At 42.7% G+C, this 25,730-nt stretch overlaps 4 protein-coding genes across 8 annotated transcripts in view; 2 read left to right on the forward strand and 2 right to left on the reverse strand.

Annotated features, from left to right (window-relative positions):
- Positions 1-186: 186 nt before the first annotated feature.
- LOC135394544 (malignant T-cell-amplified sequence 1 homolog) lies at positions 187-3,713 on the forward strand. Its single transcript, XM_064625331.1, has 6 exons — positions 187-290; positions 498-650; positions 730-830; positions 926-1,059; positions 1,845-1,912; positions 3,533-3,713. The coding sequence occupies exons 1-6, from the start codon at positions 280-282 to the stop codon at positions 3,612-3,614; spliced, it is 549 nt and encodes a 182-aa protein (XP_064481401.1). The 5' UTR covers positions 187-279; the 3' UTR covers positions 3,615-3,713.
- On the reverse strand, positions 3,709-5,091 carry LOC135394543 (NIF3-like protein 1). Its single transcript, XM_064625330.1, has one exon. The coding sequence runs from the start codon at positions 4,629-4,631 to the stop codon at positions 3,762-3,764; it is 870 nt and encodes a 289-aa protein (XP_064481400.1). The 5' UTR covers positions 4,632-5,091; the 3' UTR covers positions 3,709-3,761.
- Positions 5,092-6,042: 951 nt separating this feature from the next.
- LOC135394545 (ankyrin repeat domain-containing protein 10-like) lies at positions 6,043-11,461 on the forward strand. Of its 3 annotated transcripts, XM_064625332.1 has the most exons (5): positions 6,043-6,238; positions 7,119-7,210; positions 9,214-9,305; positions 10,177-10,370; positions 11,178-11,461. In XM_064625332.1, exons 2-5 carry the CDS (start codon positions 7,121-7,123, stop codon positions 11,318-11,320), a joined length of 519 nt encoding a protein of 172 aa, XP_064481402.1. In that variant the 5' UTR covers positions 6,043-6,238; positions 7,119-7,120; the 3' UTR covers positions 11,321-11,461. The 3 variants fall into 3 exon arrangements, with proteins under 3 accessions (XP_064481402.1, XP_064481403.1, XP_064481404.1); XM_064625333.1 differs by lacking the exon at positions 6,043-6,238 and having other exon boundaries at positions 6,904-7,210; XM_064625334.1 differs by lacking the exons at positions 6,043-6,238; positions 7,119-7,210 and adding an exon at positions 7,758-7,956.
- Positions 11,462-14,100: 2,639 nt separating this feature from the next.
- Positions 14,101-25,730, reverse strand: part of LOC135394546 (protein Fe65 homolog) — a 42,437-nt gene continuing 30,807 nt past the window's right edge. For all 3 annotated transcript variants that reach the window (XM_064625335.1, XM_064625337.1, XM_064625336.1), the window contains one exon: positions 14,101-22,196. In XM_064625335.1, coding sequence (XP_064481405.1) covers positions 22,104-22,196 — 93 coding nt within the window. In that variant the 3' untranslated portion in view covers positions 14,101-22,103. The remainder of the gene's footprint in view (positions 22,197-25,730) is intronic.

Below are 25,730 nucleotides of genomic sequence, written 5' to 3' on the forward strand. Positions count from 1 at the left end.
TCCACGTTTCAACCCTTTCAAGCACAGGCTTCCTGTGATTTCTTCTTATTTCTATATGCTAGAACAAGCACCGACTGGAACCTTTTAATGCTGTCGGTGCTGCTGTGGTCTGCCAAATGCCTGCCTGGAGTATGATTTCTATGGCCTCCGTGGTCTGCCTGCAGCAGTCTGTCCAATATGGTCATTAGGATCGTCATCAGCATCAAGGCGACGTAGCACGTAGCCATAATATTGCGACAAAAAAGTCAACTCTATCCACTGACCTGCCTTACCAACAACATGTTCAAAAAGTAGGCATTTCTTCGATTATTAGCTGTTTTGACGTAATAGTTATCTCTCATTTCGACGCAGTATTTATTAAGGGTGACAAAAATCAAGTGGTTACCGCAAGGACATAGCCTCCTCTAACACAGCTCGAAGAAACCACGAGAGATCCCGATTTCAATACGCAATGCACGGCACACGGTCGTACGATTACTACCATTTCTTTCTAACAGGTTCGACGAAAAGGAGCATGTATCGGGAGTGACCCAACTAAAATCATCTGCTCAGAAAGCAATCAAGAATAAAGTTGTTGAGCAGTTTCCTCATGTCGAAGACTACATCAACCAAATACTCCCGAAAAAGGATTCGTTACGAATTGTGAAATGGTTAGCCACACTTCGATTGAACATGTGACGTTAACACTTCTGTTTTCGATGTTACAGTTAAACTCACGTCTTCTTGCAGTCATGATCACATCGAGATTCTCGTAAACGGCTCTGGAGAGCTGCTGTTTTTCAGGCACAGGGACGGACCCTACATGCCAACTCTTCGTCTGCTGCACAAATGTAGGTGCCTATATTTAGGAACACACATAGCACCGTCACTCAGGATGATTTTTCCCACAAAAGATATAACGTGATCACCTTTCATTTCAATGCAGATCCATTCATGTGCCCATGGCAGCAAGTAGACAAAGGGGCCATACGATTTGTTCTCAGTGGAGCCAACATCATGTGCCCTGGGTTGACATCCCCGGGAGCAATAATGACTCCTGCACCAAAGGGAACGGTGGTCGTATCCTTACAGATGCAACTCCTTAAAGTGCCACTACAGAGTAAAGCATATTTATTTTATTTTGTATTATAAATCACTCAAAGGCCAAGTACGCAAAATATAAATGCTGTCAGTGAACTCAAAAGAAACTGCAAAACTCCGTAGAGCAGGTAGAGAGTCGGCATCTCTCTCCTGGCAACAATTGGAGTGTCTCCGCTCTTCACCCAACGTTGGAAGTCTCCCAGCAGCTGTGGTGAGGCGGCAGAAATCTACCTTCGGGGAGCAGTGTTGTCAGAAGCATTGCGGATTGCGCACCTTGTGATGTGACACTACTCGAAACTCGAAATTAATTTTGTGATACCTCCACTTCACATAGTGAAACAATATTTTGGGAGAATATAGAGTGTGAGACACGTGGATTGCAATGGCAGGGGTGTCACTATGGGGATGTGGTCCACAACGGGTGACGCACCACACTAGTACCGACGCTTCCTCTCTCCTTCCGCAGCACGATGACGTCAAAAACAACATAAAGGAGCCCTCTGCGAGCATGTGATTTTTTTTTCTGCGTGGATATGATACTGTTATTTATCGTGTATTGCCTGGTATGGAAAGGGATACATTATTGGGGAGGGGGGTGACGCGAAGAGCTCCACACCGGGTGACGCATACAATAGTGACGCCACTGTCTGACGACACAAGTTTTAGTTGATAGTGGCACTTTGACTTGTGTGATTACGTATTGAACTTCAATTGTGTTCTACAATCTCTTTTCCAAATATTTTTATCCTAAGCTCCATTAATAGGCTGTGATGGCAGAGGGTAAGCAGCACCCCCTTGCAGTGGGACTAACAGCAATGTCGACAGAAGATATGTAAGTGTAAACACCATACTTGGGTGCAATTGGAAGAGGACAGTAGAGAAATGCCCTACATAATAGCAGTCCACGTTACCTGAATGCTACACGAACAAAAAAACACAACACAGGCCAGTCCTGTGCCTCTGTCATGCAATCTACTGTCTTGTCCTTTTGTTTGTGTAGCACTCAAGTAGCGTGGCTTTTGAACACCGACTAGCTGAGCATTATTTTGGGCCAGCTGGTACAAGAACAAGGATGGAACAAACCGCATGGCAGTCGGCTAGGGCGGTTGGAGCTGAACTGCTCCAACCACATGTGTGCACTGTGTGCATGCTTGAGTCATATTCAGCATGAAGGTTGTGTTGCTTTTAAATACACCATGTGTGGCAGAATCTTACAATCTAGTGTTATGTCATGCAAAAAGGTTTTTAATATTTTTTATGTAGTGGAACTAATGCCTTTCCAAGTAAAATGTAAAAGTAACACCACAGGAATTTCTGTGATTCACGGGAGAGAACAGGTGCAATATCACCCAGAATAGGAGATATCTCATACCAGAGTCGCACGGGCACTCTGAAGTGGCAGTTGACTACAAGACCTTTGAAGTTCTCTAACTCAATTGAACTCTTAAGGAGTTGAGGCACTGCCACATGGCCAACCAGAATGGCCATTGAGATGTTTGCAATGGCACTGGGGTTTGCTATGGCATTGTATTGCTAAAAAACACACGTGGAAAAAATACATGTGATGGTAGTGTATCTCAAAGGACTTTAGGGGTCTCCACCTCTTGTCGACTCAATGAGCAGCTGAATCATTGGTACTTGAAGGCTACTTTGAGATGCCCATGTGATAGGGGTACAAAATAACTTGCATAAGTGCCTTTGCACTCAGGTCACAGACATAATGTTGGTTCCCCTTTTAGAGGAAACCCCACTGAAAGGTACAGTGTTGTAGAGGGGTAGTCGGTTCATATACTGGTGAAGCATGATACACTCGCAGATAAGACAGGGACGAAGTAAAGAGGGGTTAAAAGCTGTCCTATCTTTCTTTACTTTGTCCCTGTCGTATGTGTGCTGTGTATCATGCTTCACCACTGAAAGGTGTTCATATTAGATACTCTGTGCCAAACAGCGGCTGCACCTGATGTAAGCAGAGGCAGATCCAGGTTTTTTTCGGGAGGGAGGGGGGGTCTTGCCTTGGACAGCATGACCTGAGGTCATGCTGTCAAGAGGTCATGAGGTCAATTGATACTCTATGTAATGACAGAAATTGGGGGGGGGGGGTCAGGACATTCGGGCCCCCCTCCCTCAGATCCGCCTCTGGATGCTAGTGGGAACACACTTGGGAAAAAAATCTGTCTGGGAAGACCTCAAATTTACACTTTGTTTTTAGCACTGTTGTCTTCATTAGCATTAGTTGTTTAGCATTATTAGGATTAGCATTGTTTAGCATTAATTGTTTCATTTCATTTAGCACTGTTGTTTTGTGTTCACCTATGTTGTGGACAGTAGCCTTTGCCAGCACTTTGCAATGGTACTTGCAGTGCCATATGAGGAATGTTTGTCTTATTTCGTGTATGAAGACTTTTTTTAAGCTACATCGTTATTAAAGCTACTCGTATTATCTGTATTCCAGAGCCAGCATCAACAAAGGCATCGGCGTAGAAAACGTTCACTACCTCAACGATGGTTTATGGCATATGAAACCCATAAAGTGATTGGTACTCCAGAGAAATATTGCAGTGAATGTGATGGAAAATAGGCTGGATATGTCATGATGTGTCAGCCTATTAAATGTGGGAACGTTCCATAACTTATTCAGAATTGTAGCACATTTATTATTAATGTGGCAGTGGTAAGCACCACTATACAATATGCAATGGACCTCTATCCAAGCTTGAAACGTGTACCACAATGCCCTGTGTCTCGTGCCTCAACCTTTCTGCAAAGTGTTCTAGATAACCTCTTTCTGTGTGAGAATGATCACACAAGACAACAGATGTCCCCCTCTGAGCCGCATCCAGGACTTCGTGATGCGACATTTCACCCGTGAGCAGCAAATCTACAGCTGTACATCCTTTTAACACGCTTCCTCCTGAACCCGCACATGCAGCTATACTTTGAATTGTTGAATCTAAACTCTTCCCACTTCCCAAGGCTAGCCTTACACCGTTCAGTTGAAGATGCTTCTTAACACACTCTGTAACTTCCTTTACAGTAAGCTTTTCCTGTAACGTTACCCTCCGCCCTGCACCAACGTTTGGGTCAGAGTCACTTGCGGTGACGGGCTTAGAGTCTGAAATTTGAAAGCAGGACAGAAGCCAGTCATTAACGCCATTTTGGGCAACGTCCCAAGCCGTGTGTGGCGAATACACTGCAATTTTGTTTTCTAAGCAGGACACGATGATCTTTTCCTTCCAAGATGTTTGTCGGAGCGCCTTGAGCGGAGCAAAGATCGGCGGGTGGTACGAGATGATCATTTGCGCTCCGAGATTAACGGCTTCATCGACGACTTCGAGTGTAAGGTCGTTCGTCAGAAGCGTCGCTTTGACGTGGACTGAAGTGGGCTCGACGAGCAAACCGACGTTGTCCCACGATTCGGCGACCTCGAGGGGCGCCATTTGGTTCAGAACTTTTACCAGACTTGCGAGATCCATTTTTAGTCTCTGCGATATGCGAAGTGACAGGATTTGTTGGCGAACACAGCGACGACCGAAACCCAGCAAGCGTTGCATTAGCCGGCGAAGCAGTTAAAATCCACCTCGTTCCACGCTTCGACGCAGGGTTGCCAGCTCACTGACTCGAAATATTAGGTCTCTTCGATTTGGCTGCACTCGTTGAACTAGTTCAGGCGGTGCAGGCACTTCTGTATTCGTTTTGTCAGTGCCGCTCGTGCCCTCTGCACTCTCGTATCCGTTTTGTAACGGTGCAGCACGAGTTCACGGATAGGAAGTGCAGCCCGCGAAAACCCTATCGACAAAAGTTGTGCTACTATAGCTCACTGTCCTTTTGTAGTCGCTCGAGCGCCGGACATGCATCGCATTATCAGTCGGAAACCGGACATAACAGACCTCTCCCTGTTTGTAAACAAATGACGTCATACTGTTCGACAGCGCCACCAATCTGGTAGAGTTGTACTACGCTTGAAGCTAGGGGCGAACAAGGTCGCGCCCGAAAGCCACGGCATTGAGGGGATTACGATGGCCCCTGAAAGGGACGCGACCTTCGGTCCTACTTTTCTTTCAATAGGAGTCAGCGAACAAGTGCCCATTCGTGGAACCAAGCCCTCCCCTTCCGATTTGTTTCGGTTTCACCTGTCTACCGTTTCTCAGGTAGAGAGCTGCAGCCTACAGTGTTGCAACCAACGTTACTCGGGTAGCAACTGGCAGGAAAATCGAGTACGAAAAGAAAGAGGGACGGACAAGGGATAACCGCGTGGCCGTTCGCAATCGCGCGTCTTACGCTTTTGCTTCACCTGCGATTTCAGAACCGATGGCTAAATTAAGAAACCAACGCATGGAGCAGGAAGCTTGGAACATTGCCATGCGAGAATTTTCCGTACAAAGATTTCAGACGATTCAGACTTTGGCGCGTTGCTTGCGCAAGCGCTTGAAAAGTAACCACCTGTCCCAAAAAAAACTGATAGCGGACGTAAAGTTCCACGATAGAAAGTAACTGTTCTGAGGCTGGAACACAAACAGACGACACAAGGCTCAAGGTGCCTACGGGAACAGTTTCGTACAATATCAGCTTTCTTGCCCGATTTGAAAGGTTGCTCTACGTGATCATTATACACTTTGCGTAACAATTAGTGCATCCACAGCAGAGTTTGTCACAGCACGGCCACAACACCGAAGGGATGGGAGGGGGGACTCATTAGATTGCCAGGGGCCGGCACGTGCGGTCTCGGGCGTTGCGCGCATTGAAGAAACGGGGGGGAGGGGGGAGCTGGTACCATCTGGCGGTCAAGAGTGTAAACTACGCTTTTGAATCTTTACAAGGTTCGATAGAAATTTCTCACGTCCATCCTTTCATGACTTAATGTAAAAAGCACTCAAAAACGTCTCTAGTTTGAAAACGAGTATCGGTTTTAGGTGGTTTCAGGCGACTAGCGCCGTAGCCGCTCAGCGGTGCGCCTTCTGTTGAGGTTAAAAATAATGAAGTCGATGCGAAGCCAAAGCGGCGAACTGCAAATATCGACTACAAGCAGTATCGGCGCTGTCGCACTGTGCTTGGGTACGAAGTGTTCTTCTGACAGGGTGCAGTTACTTGTGAAGAAGAGCGTATAACCTGTAATTAAGCAGTCACCGTATCAGAGTTCACGAAGACCGTTTCGAAAGGAGTAAGTAAAGTTATTATATTCATATAAAAACGAAACCGTTCAAGTGCACGTCATATTTCTTCGACTATCTCCGTTCAACGCAACATATTTGCATGGCAGAAGGTGCGGAACTCTTTGCGTAACGAAACAAAACCGAATTCCTAAAAAAGAAAAAAAAAAATAATAATCTAATCTGAAAGTGCAACGAGTCCGGAATATGTATAGCGGTGTTTCCGTCGAAGGTACTGCGCGCATATCATTCGGGGAAAAAAAAAAAGTGTCTTGCCAGGACTGGAACTCACCGGGATTTTTGAAATTTTCCATCACTTCATGGTATCTTGCCCCGCGAAAGCGCACCTGTTGTCTGAACGAGTTTTAGATATTATCCAGCTGTATTTTTCCCAAGACCTTGGTTCGACAAACCCCGCAGATGTCCGAATTTAGCGATTCAGCATTCAGCTGTATGCGTTTTTCCGTCCCTTATTCTAACAAGCCCTCCTTTTCCTTCTCTCTCAAAACTATCGTCTCTGGACCGCATCCTTTCTTCTTCGCTCCGCCTCTGAGCTACGGATGGAAAAACCCCAGTCAGGAGTGCGCGGCGCTACCGGCGCTACCTCACGCGCAACGATGAAAATGACTGGTCGAGTAGATTGCCCTCTCGTGTGACCAGAAACAACTTGGCGTAGCAGACGCTTTTTTCTTTTTTTGCTTTTGTCTATTGCTTGCGTCTCTGACACATGAGAAAGGGGAACGTAACCTGTCTCTGTATTACGATAATATTTAAATAGAACAGGAGGGGAGGGAAGCGGTGGAAGCGGCAGGAACTGTGCTCTTCCGCTAACACAACAGCAGACGCCAGCTCGATATAGTGAAAGCAACATCATTTTCCTTTCGTTCGCAGATATGTTTTCTCCCCTACACAGCGCAGCGCAATCTGGCTTGCCGGAGTACCTTCTGCGGTCGCTGCAGTCCGGAGAGAATCCGAATCTCCAGGTAAACCTTCAATTTCACTATACTGTTGACATACATGTCCTACAATAGCAACGTATAGAAAAGCGAGTAGAAACCGAAATGGTGCTCACCGGAACTTGACACGATTGTGATGCTAGTGCAAAATGATCACATGAGTTCCACAATAGCAGAAATGGCTGAGTCTTCGTCAGACAACAAACGAAAGGCACCTGTTCCGGTGAACACGGTGAAAGGGTTCACATGATGTATTTACGCTTTCACTTGAAGGAGCTCTTACTCCAGGCTTCTATGTTCTGTCATGCCACCTGTACACCGGAGCACTTCGTTGTCACATACTTTTGTCCGCATGTACACGGTCTTCTGCAAAACTTTGTGGGACCATGACTTTGTGGCACTATGTATTATGTATGAGCTCGTTCCGAAAATCAGGAACTGCGATCAGTGTCATGAGAGTGCCATAAACTTGTTTTCAAACGGTTGCCATGTGTTTGGCGCCTAGCTGTTTGTCGCGGATGCCGCCTGGGACGAGAGTACACGAGTAGACTGGTGGATGGAGGGTAGCGGTTGTGGCGGGTGCTACATCGCGCCGGCAGCGACGTATCGTCGAGAAGCGCGAAAATTCATCGGTCCCGTGTTCACGCGGAAAGCGTACCGGCTCTTCGGTTGCAAATTGATAACGGAAAGTGACCTTAGCCGCAATCGCGTCACAGCGGTATCTTTCCATACCCACGCTCGCATGAATGCTCTCGGGCACCTTGCAGCTACATGTGCGCATGCATATAACCTCTCGCTTGAAAAATACATAAACATGCTTCCCATAATAAAAAAGGGAGACAGAGGATAAAAATTGTGTGTTTAGGGTGTGTTGTTTTGCTTGCACAGTTCCAGCTCCGGCCAGCCATTTCAACCTAATAGACTTTTCTTCAGTATAACAGTGCAGAGAAAATGCCATGCTTTTGAGTTAGCATGTATCTCAGTGAGACACTGTTTTGTCATTGTTTCAGCGAGACACATGTGATCTATGGTGTTTGGAACGTGTTCAGGAAAAAATGGTCCCGGACGGCAGTGATTTATCCAGACCCCGCTACACACCCCTAAAACCCCCCAAATGTTCAGTGACACCCCATAACTTTTTTTAACTCTGTACCCCCTACAGGGGGTGCCCTTGGGATTTCAGCTTTAGACACATGTCGGTAATGATATGTTAAGCTGTAATGACGTAACTATAATAATGCCCCCCCCCCCCCCCAATTTTATTTCCAACACCAAGCAATGGTCCCGTGTCCGGAGTTTCTTTTGCTTGCGACATAAGCAGAGGAAAGAGAGCGCAGCGTGTTGGTTAGTTTATTATTAGCTTAATTAGGTTATTTATATGTCCAGGTTAGTCTCGATTCGCTTTTGGCAGTTTCCCGTGCGCCACTGGGATGGGACAATTTGTTCCGCCCTTTGCCATCGGGATCATTTCTTCTGGGGCCATTTTTTCCTACACTCGTTTGCAACACCTGTGGAGGTTGCTGTGCAAAGCCAGAAAGTATATAGTATGTACAGAAAAAGTAAGCCAGAGCTCAACGGCCACACATAAAGAATTGTGTAGCATGCACACAAGTGTTTGCTCATTAGTGTGTGCTCATTAATCCGTTCTCTCCATGTGCATTGTGTTTTCACAGTCCTGACGTTTAATGGAAAGACTATGATCGTACGAACACAACACTTAAATCTTACACATCTGACCTACAACTTCGTCATTCTCAGAGAGCCCCAAAAAGTAATAACCCCCCTATCTTCATCATCTTCGTGTGCCCCCTATGCTTCCTCCTTGTCTTTGGATGGAAGTTTCTTCAGTCAATCAGCCAATGAGCTTTGGCTTACTTTCTCGTTCTCTATACATATTTGTGCTCTCATTAACTTTGCTAGTATGTTGTTTGACACAACTTGCAGAATACACATAGTTTTTGTTTTCTTACATAATTATCAAATATTTCATATCAAGTTTTTTGAAAATGTAATTTTCAAAACTATTGCAGGATGCAGATGGTGAAAGTCCTCTGCATAAGGCAGCAAGAGCTGGAAATGTGGAGTGCGCACATCATCTTCTCAGCGCAGGGTGCAACCCCAGGTAATTACCTGCTAACCTGACTCGATATTCCTTGATGCCAAAGTAGCAATTTCTCCATCTTAAATAAGTTTCCAAGCTTATTTTGTGTTTCCTGTGTGTATCCAAGAGTACTGTTGCAGCATGCAAGTAATGGTAGTAGCATTCTAAGAACACAATCATAAGACACCAACTCCGCGTTACTTTCCCAGAGTCTGGAAGCTCTTAGCCATCAAGGTGCTGTGTGTCCTCAATCCTTCGCTCTTGAGCCCTAATTCCCCGTACGCATTCTAAAGCTCTTTGTGCCAACTGGCTGCTGTGCTTATTCATGTAATGTTCATTGGTTTCCTACACGTACAACTCCGACTCGTCTGTACGTCTGTCTGACCTTGTCCAGCCACCTCCTATTGATTGCGTGTTGTTTTTCATTTTTGTTGATATTTGTATTGCGTTTGTAGTTCTCTTCACCCTTACCTCTTCTCTTGTACCATGTGACTTGGTTTTTGTATATGCTTTACCACTTGTAACAGGTCCTCAAACCTGAAGAAGTGCAGCCTAATGCACGAAAGTCTTGTTTTTATGTATATAGTATACAGTTGATGCTCTTAACCGTCTTTGTTATTTTTAACCCTAAAAAAGGAAGGAAGGAATTCTGTGAGTTCTATAACAGTCTACGGATCTAGTGGGATGTAGTAGTAGTAGAAACCAATATGCAAGGGTACACAGCAAAGGCATCATGGAGCAGATAGATAAAATCGAGACCTTCGAGCACGTGCTTTGGCAAAGGGGTGTAACTTATGATGTCCAAAGAGAGGATAAAAATTTCAATATGTACTGTTTGTGCATCATGCCTATCTATAGCATAGTGCAGCTCTACATGGCAGTTTACTTTCAGGCTGCTTAACCGCTGGGGTCAATCATCATCTCAGCTGGCACTGCAATTGGGTCACCTGCCTGTAGCGACTCTGCTGAACGCCGCCGAACAGGGCATTTTTACACCTCTTCCATGCAACATCCTTGCTGCAAATAATCGCAAGCGTTCGCATGACAAGAATGGATACAGGGGATGCAAGAAATTCCGCACCTCTGGTAGTTATCTTTTGGTATACCGCAGAAACCTATTAATTTCAAGGCCTGTCAGTAAGGTGGCTAGTGCTGCAAACTTTGCTTGAGTTTATCCTCTTGATTCTCAGCATATTCTTGGGAGATCTGTTTTCTTCTTCTTTTTTTCCTCATTGTTCCTCTTTTTGTGTGTGTGGTACGAAAGAGAATTTAATGATTAATTGGTGTCACCAGGTATGTCACAGGTGGACATGCAGCAATGTAATTGTGCTAAACATCTTGCGATAACGATAATGATCTTGAATGGGCACAATGTCAGAAGTAGCACTTCTGCAGTTGTCTCAAAAAAGCTGAAGCATCAGCAGCAACGTGGAGACCATCGCAGGTTGCCTCCAAGCAGATAAAGAATACTCTTTTTTTTTTTTTTTTTTCAGTTGATGAAGTTGGACTCTGCTTTGTCTCACTCAAATGTCCCTTCTGTAACCTGGATGTGCATCTTTTCATAGTTTAGTTTCTTTAGCTTTAGTAATCAATGAAGCTAAAAATTCATGTTTGCAATCTTCAGTAAACTGCAAGGTTTTTTTTTCTTAAGGACTCGCATGTTTCTTTTTTTATTTTTTAGACAATCTCAAACATCCAAGTCATGAATTTCACGCTGCTTTGTTTCGACAATAAGTGCATAAGTCTAACTGGGTCAAAGCCACCTGTAACTTAGAACAGGATTTTAAGCATGTGTGTCACTCTGAATAAATATTACTTGCAGGTCTGGAATTACATTAAGACTTTGCTAATACTGTACTCAACAGCTATTGACTATCACTATGTTGCTTGCAGATGAACCTGAAATTCAGTCTGACATCAAGCCTGTGCCTCAAATGTTAACAAGTGCTCAGGACTATGGACAACTTATGCACGTTGAACAAGGTTACAACAGAATATTTGTGGATAACTGGATAAGTGAGGTACACGGCTGTTAAGATGCTTCATCCTAATGTTATGGTTACTGTACATAATGGTTGTTGTTGGCGCACATATTATTGTTATACATACATGTTTATCTGCACAAGTTCAAAAGCCTGCGAATGGTGCATTTAGAATAAAATTTGTTTCCAAAACCACATGTATCCTTTTTGAATTACTCCAGGTGGTTGTTGGCCGTGTCTGCATTCCCCAGTGTAACATATTGTTTTGCCCTTGCTCGAGTAATATGCATCTTGTTCCAAGCAGCAAGCGCCACAGTACAGTTGCATGCAGTATGCTTGCAGACCAGTAGTTCAGATCAGTAGTAGTAGTAATACACATAGGTTGTTACGATCATGATCATGCACCCTCTGTAAACCCATCGTCATTGTCGTCGAGGCTCTCGAGACCATTAGCACGGTCAGAAGGGACAAGTCATGGGTAAGTTACTAAAAAGATAACAAAGTTAGTTACCCTGCAAAAATAATAATTGAGTTAGTGTTACAGTTGTGAAGTACCTCAGTTACATGTTTAAAAAGTCTTAGTCAAAATAAAAAAAAAGTGTCTTAGTGATTGTACTGTCCAAGCATAATTCTACTTAGGGAGTGACTTTTTTGGGTTAAACCCGATCCTGCCTGGTTATTCACCCCCCCCCAAACTGACCTCTGACCAATTCGGGTTAAACCCGATTTCTCCACGAATTCCATTCACTATGAAATCCTCAAGTGACTTTTCCACTGAAGACAAACAAAGGTCGCCGCATGTAAGCATGGGTCACTTATGTTCCCAGAAATACTACACCCGTCTGTGTCTGCACTGTCTGTGCGTTTGGGGACTAGCACTGGTAGGTCACCTACAAAAAAACAAACGAAATAAAAAAATAAAGGAGCAATGAGGTAACATTTAAAGTCTCTCGAAATCCTGCCTCATCTGTAAAGCTGTCCACCAAGATTCTCCATGCGAAATATTTTCGCTCTGCGATGCGTTATAGCTGTGCAATCAAATTCACAAAAAACAGTCTGAGAAAGCAGAAGCAGACGGCCAGCCCGATTCTGACGTATCCGAGGGTCCGTGCCTTGTTTCATTGTTTTTTTCTTCGCAGCGCACGCGACGTTTATATGTATTTGCGCTGTGCCACTGTACGTCACTCATGACGTGAGGGGAGTAGCATAGATTGAGAAGTTACCCGTCAAAAAGAACTCGTTACGAGTTAAGTTACCGTGTGAAAAATGTAACTAAGGTAATAACGAAGTTCTTCAGCCGGAAATGTAGCTCGCAGTTATGGAGTTACTTAAAAAAAAGAACGAGTTACTTCCAAGTTACTTCGGACACAAAATAGCACTACACAGGTGCAGCGCGCATGAGCAGTTGAGTTCGACCTTGAGTTGCCTGCGGAGGAGTGCAACACGCTTAGATCGTTTTCTTTTATGTCCAACAATTCGAACGCTTGACATCTTACTCCTTGTGGGCGTACAATGGTTCAGCTTGATTCCAATGGCAGCGGTTCTTACTTCCTGAATAGAATACTGTCATTGATTGAATATCACGCTTTGTAGCATAAAATACCATGAAAGAACCAGAGAAAAAGCAAGAAAATATGTGGACATGAGTGAAACGCGAATTAAAAGTAACTTGGAACTTAGCTTAAGTTACTTTGGCAAAGTTACCTGAAAAAGAAATTAGTTCCTCCGAAAGTTACCACGACGCAAAAGTAAGGAGTTAAGTTACAAGTTACCAAAAAAGGAACTTAGTTACAGTAACGAGTTACCTCGAACTCTGGGAAGTAGCATACGTCATGAGGAAAAAGATTTTTCAAAGGTGCGCGGAACAAAGCCCTCTAGCTCGCTCTGTTCTTTCGCAGGAACTCATTTTATTAGTTGGAGGACACTCTGCACCGAAAAACGAAAAAAATTGGGGGTCACCTCTGTGCTCCTTTAATAGACAAGAGAAGAAACAAAGACACCCAATAACACCCGAAGGCACAATTATCGCCAGATTTCTCTCTGCATTAGATTTTAAAATAGTGCCAGACTTTTCAGAAGTAACTGAAATGCAACTAAATGCTCATAAAAGTTGCAGTTACATATTTACAAAATTATAACTAACTCAATTGTAGCTCATTACTGTGAATTGAGTTTGAGTTTGATTTGGAATTTTCAGGCGCAAAATATCCTCGTTACTGTGAAAAGTGTTTGAGTTACATTTATTTCAACACGATTCTGATGTCAGGGTGTCTACCTAACTATAGCATTGAAATTCACTGACTTTTCCAGGTTTTCACTGACTATTTCAAGCAAAAGAATGGGCTGGTTACAGGGCTGCTAACTGGTTATGTAATCTGCGAGACACACAACCATTTCCAAACATCCAGCACAAAAGTACTCTACTCATTTATGAAGAAAACTGTACTCATGCTCAGCCTAAGTACAGCCTGCATTACAAAATTCTTTCAGCCTCTCACAGCACAGTCACAACACTCCTAGGTGGTAAGGAATTTCCCACTCTATACTCTCGGAAGCTTCCGTGGCTCTCATGACATGCACTCACGCACCAAGGGCATACATCTGTGGGAACACTGAAATATGCGTGCAGCCTTTTTTTACACACTCGTAGTGTTGCATATAGATATGACACGTAATGGCAACACAGAGAGCGTTTGTGTGGATGCTTTGCTTGATCAACCTGTTGTAAAAACTCCTGCTTATGAGTGATGGGTTGGAAAAGAATACTTAAGGTTCTTCTTTTAAACGGGCAACTATCCTAATATATGGGCATGCTCTCAAAGACAGACTGTGCCTTGCAAGTGAAAAGGCTCACTTTATTATGTTATTACTGTGTGCCATTACATCTTTATAAAATATCTACGAACTTCAAAGCAAGTACTTATAACCCAAGACATAACCATAATTCATTTGCTGGTAAAACAATGCATTTTAGAGGATGCCTACTATTAGATAGTTTTGGTGGTACTAAGGTAAGGAACAGCATTGATTGGAATGGTTCTCACAAAAGTATTCATTTTGTCAAGTAGAAGTTTGACTGAATTCCAATTCTTGACAGCCATACATGCACTGTATACTAACTCGCGTATCACATTGCCTACGAAGCACATTTGCATAACGCTAATGCGCACATTTCTGTTGAAGGTTGAAGCATAATTATAAGCCATCAAACACACTCGGGTGCACATCTGTGCCATATACAGGCAGCTAACCTCATATATTTATTGAAAGTCTGGCTGTATACGGGTGATACAGTGCCTCAGCCTTTTGCTGTATTTGCATCAAAAACTGAGTGCAGTCTAGCTCCTGAAACAGAATCCACAGCAGGTTCTACTACTCAAACATTCCATTAGGTATTGCAACAACCGCGACACATACAATGAGCAAGCATGTTACTTTCCTACAGCCTACAGTGAGCTTACATCTACAGCAGCAGCGGGACCTTGATATGCAGTGGAGATACACAAAGATGCTGTTAATGAAGCATTCCAGCAACCCCGCACAGCAAGTTTTATCGCCTAGAACTTGGCAACCACAAGAGTACAGGCATATGGCAGAGTAACATTTACTGCAGACTACCATGAACAAGCTACACAAACTGAAACAAGCAAGAGGTTATGAACTGGGTAGGCAGTGAGACTAGTGCCGCCAAATACACATTTCGGTATGCCATTAGTCTGTTTTAAAGCGCCTGGTAGATAGTGATAGAAGCCTAGTGTGCTGTTTGAACATTGTGTACATTTTTTAGGCAATTACTCTTACACAACAATAAAGGCATATTCATCAGCACTAAGCACCACTTGGCTAGGTCAGTGCTTTTAAACAGAAAAGAGTACGTGACAGCGATATGTACAGCTAACTCACTGAGCAGTCAAGTGGTGCATATGCTGACAAGTATGCTGCGTGATAGAACTGAATGTGTTATATAACTTGGAACAGAATTACTCCTGGATGGATGCAAATCTGATTTGGCTCCTTGTTAATCTTAATCTTATATACACAACAAGCTCTGGAAATGACCTGCACAAGTTGTGTTGTGGAATCTGTTGATTGATTGATTTGATGCTTTCTGGCACAACAGCAGCAAAGTGCGGAATCTGTGTTCAGTAGCCAAACTAGTTTCATGATAGCCTCAGTTATGTAGAACTGTCGCTTGTATTAAAGAAATGGCTATGGAACAAAGACAAGTTCAACAAACTAATTACATTTCACTAGGTTTGCCCTCTTAAATACAAGAATTAATACATATACACATCATGCTTTCTGCATGTTTCAAAAGCAGCACACACAGTCCCAGCAAAGCTTTTCTTGGCATCGTTTGCATTTTTTTCTGTCGGCTGCTTACAATGCATGTGCCAAGTTCAAAACTATTGTCACTTCATTTTATTTTTAATGTCTAAGTTAAATTACTTTAAATCCCTGTGGAAGCGCCAACGATGGTATAAAAAAATCATAATTTTTATCAAGCCACACAAATCTGATGTGAACAATCAGGTACTTGCTTCTGACCAAATTTGGGAACAGTAGAAATGTGGACTCATCTTCTACAGCCTTCTTTCCTCAGTCGAATGCTTTTATTAAATTACCAGTAATTACATTCATGTGTCTGATGGAATTATGTCACGAAATAGTACTCTGTCATTTGCAAAGTGCTCTGAAACAAAAGCCATTTGAATTAAAGCACTAATTCTCCATGAGCACCACTGGTAATACTAAAATAAATTTTGAAAAGCAACCCACCTATACTTAAATCATCGTTGAGTGTAGAAATAGTTTTTGAAGTAGCACTGGGCACAGAATTATACTGCCATAAAAAGCGACAACTAAACATGAAACAATATCTATGCAGATCAGTCCAGCTCGCACAGATGCTTTGAATTCATTGCAAGACAAAACAAATAATGCCAACTGTCCTCTCCAAATTCATAACACAGTAAGCATTGGAAGCCTCCCATAATGGCAATTATAAGCAGCAGTCAACTGAGTTCTCCACCTGACACCAAACTAACTTGACAGCTAATTCCTAACAAGAGTGAAATTCAATGGGTCCCATTGGGGTCATTTGAATGATAAGGCCACAAAAATATATTGCACTTAACTGTCAGAAACAGCCATGACTTCAGCAACAATCTCCCATGGTTTTTACAGATTCTCAAATTTGACGTTCCATGTTTTCATACATACCGATACCTATTTGAATGGATAATGTTTTCATGTACGGGCACAACAGAAAAATGACACAACACTGTATTGTTTTCTGTTGGCCCATAGCTCAACATATCTCAGCATGGACATCGTCCATTAGCTTGCCTGCCAACATCCCATCTTATCCTTCAAAAATAGGTTTTGAGAAATATTTGAATGTTCAACATATTACTCTTCAGAGCTGGTCATTCACGGCACTTTGATTTGCACCACTTTTCTTTTTTTTTTCTTCCTAAAATGTTTCTTTGGATATGCAGTGAAACTCGATGGATTCTCAGGCTTTTATGCACGCTGCCACAGTATAAGAATACACAGTACAAACTGCTGCACAATGCAAGCAGAAAAAATAAAATAAATAAATCATTGTGCATTATTTCATACCACGTCTCAAAAAGTAGACACAAACCTTTTGTTCACTACACCACGTTATGCTCAGTTTAAAAAATATAGCATGATAGGAGGGGGTATACTAAGCACTACAGTACTGACTGCAAATGTAGCGCTGGAAGAAAGCAAAGACAATGCTCATCTTTCTTAGAGCAGCATTGTGTATTGTAAAGCTTCATGGCATGACTCGAGCGTGCTTCGAATGCTACATTAACACTTTTTCCAGAAAGCGAATGCCCGATAAAAAAAATATTTCTAATCCGCCATGAAATGGTGTTACCTAGTGTCATCTTTGAATGTCAACATACATAAAGGAAGACCGGGTGATACGTTTCCTGAATCGTACAAGTTTCTCTGCCTTCCAAACAGGAATGTAGTGTAAGGGTTTAGCCGGACAATCATACTATACCTATCATTGGAAACTACTAGAAGTGTACAAACTGCCCCCTTTTGCACCAATCACTAGAGTGAGAGATACAAAAAATTGATCCACAAATTTGAAGAAAATCTCTCTCTTGAATTTAGCAACATTTCTGCACAAGCCACAGACTTAGAAATAAATAATTTCACGAGCTGATTAACTGATCATAAGTAATTCGTTAAACATACAGAACAAAGTTGAACATTGAGGCCTGAAGAAAATTTTTCTGTCCGACAACTGCACAGATTACAATGTAATGCATTACCAATACCCAGGAGACACTCGTTAATTCAAACTTCAGGGAACCACAGGTCTTTGTTTGAATTATCCCAAGTTTCAATTACCACAAATTCATCTGGATTTCTTGTGAGACAAAATTAGTTTGTTACTTGGGTAGCTGCACATACAAAGCAAATTTTTAACCTCTCCTCTATGCAATCCTGACTGTAAGTAGGGACACACATAAAATACTGGTAAAAGGTCTGTTACCACGTTTACTTGCTCAACAGTCTGCAAACGGAGAGGAATCTAAAGCAAACTTATCTGTTGTTGACTGCTTAGTCAATACAAGAGTCCACAAGACAAGTGTCAGTCATAGCAAACAGTTGCTTACGAGACCCTTCTTTAGCAGATTGGTTCAAATCCCGACAAAAGCTTACGGAACACCGGAGTGGCGTGTATAGTCATCGGAGTGATATCTTTGCAGCAAACGGGAGCAGAGAGACTTACAGATAGGTGGCTGGATATTCCATGCACCTCTCAGTAGGAGCGTCCACTCCTGTTCACTGCCAGGGTGTCGCTCCGATCAAGAAATAAGTCACTCTGGTGTTCCGTAAACTTTTGTTGTGATCTGTACATCCAGAGATGTGCAATCTGTTCAAAGGTGGGTCACCAATGCGCACAAGGATAATTTTATGAGGGAACAAGGAGCATGAATTAGGCGAAAGCCTTTTGAATGAAGCGGCTTTTCCATACATTGAAAACAGAGTGGGCTAAAAAAAATTTGAAATCTGTTAACCGAAACCTAAAGTATGAAATATCTGAGTTTGAATTAGCGAGAGTCCACTGTATTTTTGTTGAGATTAAAGGGGTTGTGACACTTTGATAGATGTGGTTCATTACATTGTATTGCGCACTACAGCATAGAGGAAAAACGAATAATTTTTCTACGTGCAGTATTCAGCACGATATAAACACTTAAACACACGCACTCATCAAGCTCTGACATCACAGCACCGGCCATTCCCATTCGTAGTCATAAGCACGTCACCTCTCTTCCCCTTCCTCACTGGCAGAGACGCCAGCTGCGACGTTAGAGCCACCACCACCTAGACTTACTTGTCAACGTGACGTAACAACTAGAGTCAGCCAATCAGGACTGTGTTTTCAACGTCCCTAGCCAACCACGAACATGCTTTCAGCGGCTGTAGCCATGGAGACGAGCCACCATCAGCCGCATGGGCGGCCACTGTCGTCTGCGAGTAGTGAACGTCCCCACGTACCAGGGTGTTGGAGCGAACCGAAAATTAGAACCGAAAACCGAAAAAAAACGCTACAATACGAAGTGCGAACTGGAGCGGAATCGAAACCATATACGTTTTTTTCGCTCAGGAGGGAAACCGAAAAATATATTTAACGGTTTTCAGTCCAAGAAAAAACTTCATCGGCTTGGACTACGGATAGGCGAATGAAGCAGACGTCGTGTGCTCTGAAGTCATGTCATGGATACTATACGAGGGTTACGGTTACAGTGGAATGTATGTCGGTATACTATGACCCTTAGGCTCCCTTTGTAATGGTTTATCATTCGCGCACGCACACAGACTTAGAGGTACATGTGACTCTCTAGCAATTGCCGTAGTGTTCGTTTTAATTTGATCCCCGCAAACTCTCCTCAACTAAACAGCGACCCAAGGGGGCTGCATAACGGCTTCTTTATCGGTAATGTCGCGCAACGCGTCCCTTGTTGGAGAGCAGCTAAGTTGAATACGTTTACGTATATGCGAGGGCAAGCCCGTGCGAAGTGGCAACTCTTTTGTGGACAGGACACGAAGAAAATAAAACGGAGCCGTCGAGCGCATTTGTGAGTGAAGGTGTTCCTCGATTTGCGTCCTACTCGTGCGGTGATGCTTGCTGGCTAGACAGTAGCAACAGACATTCGGATGGAACGCGATCGCTCCAATCCAGCAAGAAAGTACTTTACGTATGACATCACGACAAACAAGTCCGTTTGTAGCACGTGCTTCAAGAAAGGAGAAAACCCATTTGAACAGACAGTAACCTACAGGGACCAGGAGCTACCAATTTCACAGCTGTCTATTAATATTAAATACCATGTATGCGGAATAAACGGGTTTACATTTTGTAACATTACATTTACATTTTGTTTTGTTTTTGTGGGGATGAATATTCCCAGTAGAAGCGGAACCGGTTAAAAACCGGTATGAACCGTTATTTTTTTGCTCCGGAGCAGAACCAGTACCGGATTGTTTATGATGTAACCGGAACGAAAACCGGAACGAAAAACGTTTCGGTTCGACACCCTGCCACGTACTAAATGGGAAAACAAAATAAAAGCTCAATACGGTTCCATATTTTTCTCAAGACTAATTTTGCAGAAAGCCTGTGGCACTTTTAATCTACAGGTTCAAATTTGTGAAAATAGCTGCAATTGTTTGAGTTCTTGAATTCGCAGAACGGCGAATCGCGGTAATGTGACCACGTAAGGAAGGAGGGAGAGGAGGCAGTCTGTATCTAGGTGGTGCTGTTAGAGCCACATGAGCTTCAGTATTCGCAGTGCCAGTTTTCTACACGTCTATTGCCCCTCTTGCTGTAAAACTTGGAATGCAGGTTCACACTGATACAAATAATTGCATTTTACATTTATCCGGAATAGCTTGAGACGAAGTGTCGCAACCCCTTTAATGCAAGTTATGGCTTTTGCTGTCTCGATTTCTTTGGTGCAAAATTCAGCAGGTAAATACACATCACGTCTCTCTATCTCTGTAGGGCTCAGTAGGGCTTCTAATGAGAATAAGAATATGTAGAAAAGAACGTAACACTTACGAGAATGGTAAACAATTTCAATACGTTCCGAACACAGAACAAATAGTGCTTCAATGTTGGAAATGGTTTCGAGTAACGCTTTGTCCAACCAGATATTCAAAATTTCATTCAAAATTTGCTTTCGAATAGCATTTGCAGAGTTTTCCTTCGCACACTTATGCAGCAGGAATCCCGGATACCTACAGTGCATTTGTTTCTTAACAAATTCCATCTTAAAAAGCGAATCAAATTTTCTTTTAGAATGATCTTTGACAGATTCTGCTTCATCATGCTGAAATAAATTATGTTTTGTACAGTGTAGAAGCTGCAGTCAGATTAGATAGGTTTGAGGAGCCAGTGTTCCGAAGACAGTCACTAAACATTCGTATAAACACTAGCACATATAACACTAGCCCCCACTTCATACGTGTCACATCAGGTGTCCGTGTGCAAATATTTTTGACAAAAATATCTTTCCTGTTTGTAGTCAGTCCCTGAGCAACATAACAATTTTGTCCTAGCACAATGTCATATTTGTACAGTACAGCAAGAAGCTTAACAAAATGTTTGGAATTTGTAAGTACCTGCTAATGTTTCACTATTGCACGTGTAGCTTTACCTGGCTAACTACTGTGATGTGTTATCATACCTACTAGCACACTCTAAGATGCATCATAACAGCGAGAATACCATCCTTAGCTGCGCATATTTCAACAAATAAAAAAACATTAACTAGAGTACACGTGGCACTTTTTTCATACGCTGGATATCAGACGGGAACTATGAACTTACACTGCAACCAAGTGTACATTTGAAACACACCTTCCGAGAATTTCTGGTGCGTTCTTATTTCCACAGTAGGGATTGACACACGACTAACACACAGATGTGCGTGTGACATCCACACAAACTTGCATAAGGTAACCCACTGTATGCTACTTAATCTACGAGAGATTCATATTTAATGCCTTTCGTGCCTAAAGATTATGCCACTCTTTTTGCCCACTGTATGCTACTTAATCTACGAGAGATTCATATTTAATGCCTTTCGTGCCTAAAGATTATGCCACTCTCTTTTTTTTTTTTTTCTGCCATGGAGGACAATGTCAAAACAGTGGCGTTCGAAGTGTATGTTCGAATATATGCGGTAGACTGGTGGGGTTGCTTAAATAGCATTCACCACTTAAAATATATAGGTGTGACGACAAGTTTCACGTTAAAAATATGTGATTTCAAAAAAGTTCTATACAGATATAGGCATAAAGACTCGTACACATTAAAAAAAGAGCGTGCAGTTTTGCGAGCACTCAAAATAACGATACACTAAAAGCACATCTCGGTGAATTACATGTCCAACCTTCCTTCCAGTGTCCAGTGTTCATACGACAAAAATGAACAGCACAGCTCTTGGCTTCGGGGCACTACAATTCACGCTGTCAAAACACTGCAGGGCCATTCTGCAGAAGCACTATCGCACTCTCTCCCTGTCGCTTACATGAAGCTTGCATCAAGTATTTAAAAAATAGTAATGCTCATACAGACGCACAGTCCTCTGCAGAAGGAAAATGGTGCTCAGATGCAGGCAGTGCCAAAGCAGCGACGTTGCTACAATTTTGAGTGAGGGTGAGGAGACGAATGCGTCGCTTTCCATGCGACAACTTGTCGGTGCCAGAGGAGACAAACCACTGAGGCGAAGTATAAGCAGGAAGGTTGAAGTGGTGGAGGAGCGCCACAGGGCCTTCAGGATGCTTGCTGCGCTGATGCTTGACGGTTGAAGCTTGCCAGGCGAGTGCCCAGTGTCCCAATCACGCTTTTCAGTGCTGTCGAAAGGGTCTGAAATAGAAGTTTACACAGCGGTAACTATAACTAACCTCAACTAGATAAAATTCGACCACGCAGGACATTTCAGGCTTTGTTTGAGGCCAAATAGCACCCACTGCCTTGAGCTGTGGGCTTTGGAGAAGTCCACATCAAAGGAATAGAAAGGACAGAAAAGAAACGTGGAGATGACGTGCAGGAATAGGAATAAGTAAGGTAAATATTCTCAGCCGATGGGTTCACGTAAGAAATGTAACCCCCTGGTAGATTTATTGAGTAAGGGAAGCGATACAATGCACAGTCGAGCTCGTTTGTTAAAATCTTGAACATAGTAGTAGATGAGGCAATTAAACATAGAAGGACAAATGCAACACACGCCTCGCGACAATTACAACACTACTTCAATTGAATAGTGGCAAATCCAGTAATGGAACTGAAACGAAACTGCCTGTAGCAGCTCTTGGAGCAGAAAAAATCCAGTTTTGTAACAGCTTTTACAGTCCATAGAGCAGAGTGTACTGACTTTCCTTGCATATGGTGTAAGCACTGGTCTAAGTCACAAACTTCTTGTTGACATAAGATTGTGTAAAGCACTAGCGTCATCTGCTATCATGCTACTAAATAGAAAACATTCCAAGCACACAACCCACCATTTAATTAGAGAAAGGACAAAGCACTAAATTTTCATGAAGGATTCGAGCCTTCGGCTAGAAGTATCATTTCTTACAGTTTCTCTTTCAAACTCCTGAACATAGCTGCCTCGTGACATAAAGCCACAAACTGTTAATGTTATTATTATTATTAATGTTTGAAAGAGTTGGAGCGTGAGGCACATGTCCGAGCACCGTCGCACATTGAATACGGTGACAAGGAAGATGCAGTATTACGTGTGTGAAATCGTGAAACTACGCACGAAATTGTACACACTCATGAGACTTGCTCGTTATTAGGAATTGGACAGTTTGTGTCGTTTTGCAAATACGAAATTTGTTACAACGTGTCACTAAGCGCAACAACATTGTGGCATTTGTCTGCACGGTGAACACACGTGTCACACCTTTGAATCAATACGATGCATAAAATAAATATATAACTTAGCCAAAAGCTGCTTTAGTTAGAATATAGAACAACTTGGCATCAAGCATGAAAATCAGTAGAAGTCTATGGTAGCCAGGACCAGCCGAAAGGCGAGCCAAACAGGAAGGCTCCTGATTGGCTATGCATAACATCGTACCTTCATTGGTCACATATTTTGGAAGTACGGCAAGTAGTTCCATCATCACGACCACCATAACCTTTCATTGGTCATGTGCCCAGTGTTGTGTGAATTATATCAAACTATGGGATGGGAGCTGTTGGAGCATGGCCTCGGCTTATGCCATGGAAGGATTCTTCGGAGAAGCGCTTCTCCACAATGGAAAGAGCAACTGTACAACTTCCAGTTTCGTTTTCACTTTCATTGCACGTCCGGCAGTCCCTTTTCGAGCAAATATGACGCAATAAGTAAAAAAAAAAAGCATTAGTAGTAGCAGCATGTAGCAGGATCCACTTTTTGGCACTGTCTGGAACAAATGGCGCAGCAGTTCCATCACTGCAAATCCCACTGCTGGTGCTTTTTCTTTAACAGCCTTTTCAGTCTAAAACATAACAATACCGCAAAACCCTTTATGTTCATGAGCTCCTAATTTTTCGCGTATTGCATTTTAAGGTCATGAGAAAATTTTGATTAAGAACGCGTTATGCAAGTAGGTCAGCTGACTGCGCAGCTCCCCAGTTTCCCTCCCTCCCTACTGCCTGTGGAGCGACCTGATTGGTCCTTCTCCCAAATAAAGGGGTAGAGTTCAAGGAGATGCGCACGTAGTTTCTTATGTAGACCCATGCCGGCCTATGGATACCCCTTTATTGTTGCCTTGTGAGTGGACAGAGACTTTGTCATGTGGCTTCTCCTAACTTCACCTTCTCCCCTGCCCTGAGACAAACTGTCGTAGCGTATTGACAATTCAAAAGCGATGCTGCCATGCAAACCTTATATTCACAGCTGGCCATGCAAGTTAGTACCGTATTTTTCGTTGTATACCACGCACGCCGTAAAATTAGTGGAAACCAGAAAAGTTTTATGTATAACGCGCACCGAAGGTTAATGCGCACCACAGTCCCGAAGATCCCAACACTGTACTTCCTGAGCAGGAACCAAGTTCTACATTGCCCTAAATGTACGCAGTAACCAAAACCTGTACGTTGAATACAAGTCGTTCATTGTGTGTTAGGCACAATCGAACCTGTCCCTGACCCTACGCGTGCCATGGCTCCCTCAGTCAAGATCAATGGCGCTGCAGAGGAAGGTCGCTATCGTCGCCCACTATCCATCCAGGACCCAGTGGATGATTTCACGCCGAATCAGGCAGGGTGGTCCGGTCGACCTCTCCAATTTTTTTTCTTTCAAACATATATTAAAGCTTTGTCCCTAGGAGGCATATTGGAGCTGAAAGTAGTTGAAAATAACCGGTTGTTATTTTTTAATGAATTATCACTCAGATGTGGGCATTTGGACCATTGCGCTTCCTACGAAGTTTGAGGCCACGTATCTTCATAACTATTTGACACATTCAGCTGAATTTTTTTTTCACATATTGTCAGGGGTGGATAGCATTGCATCCTAAGTTCTGATGATTCTAAGGTTTGCCTTTGAGGAGATACAAAATCGCAAAGTTGCCTCATTTGTAAAATATGGTACGTTTTGAGAACTTCACTAGTCTCCCAGTTGTGATACCCAAAAGTAATCTGCATCACTGTGTTCGTCTCGAAATGCCCTTTCTTCTCATAGCAAGTACATCGTATTGTGATTTGGGGCAACGTATCCAACAGTCTTTTTGTGAGGGGTGTATGCGTAAATTCGACAGCGCGCATCCCATATATTCCCACTCATGGCATCGTTCATTTTACTCACAAACGTTCTTCATGAGGACTCAAAACAGCACATCAAAAAAAAATTTTCTTCAGAGATGGTCGAAGTTACGTTGTGAACGACATTGCGTTACGAACGTAACAATTGTTGAGTTTGAGAGTTCCCGATCTGCTTCATGCACAGTATTTTTTCAAATTTTTTTTTTGCACAAGTGTTCGACATCCCTTTCTGCTGCACTTTAAGATCAATTTATACTGCCACGTAAGGCCGACAAGCGAACAAGCAACAACATTGATTGCTGTGCGCTACTCGAAAAGAATCTATACTCGGATGCAAGAGAATGTGTGGCACGTTGAGTTTGTCTGTGTATTCCTGCCTCACCTTGGTTGCTCAATCTTCAGTCAGAAGATTTTCTCATTCTGTTTCTTTATTACAAAACGTGCACAGCGCACGTTTCATTACAAAATTACAAATTATTTATTTATTACATTTATTTTTATTTATTATTATTATTATTAATTATTTAATATTACAAATTATTATTACAAATATATTATTATTAATTATTTATTATTACAAATTCTTTATTACAAAACGTGCACGTGCAAGTTCACAGCACACTTATCAGTCTATGGTAAGGAAGA

This window comes from Ornithodoros turicata, chromosome 5 (assembly GCF_037126465.1).
Source record: "Ornithodoros turicata isolate Travis chromosome 5, ASM3712646v1, whole genome shotgun sequence".
Taxonomy (NCBI): domain Eukaryota; kingdom Metazoa; phylum Arthropoda; class Arachnida; order Ixodida; family Argasidae; genus Ornithodoros; species Ornithodoros turicata.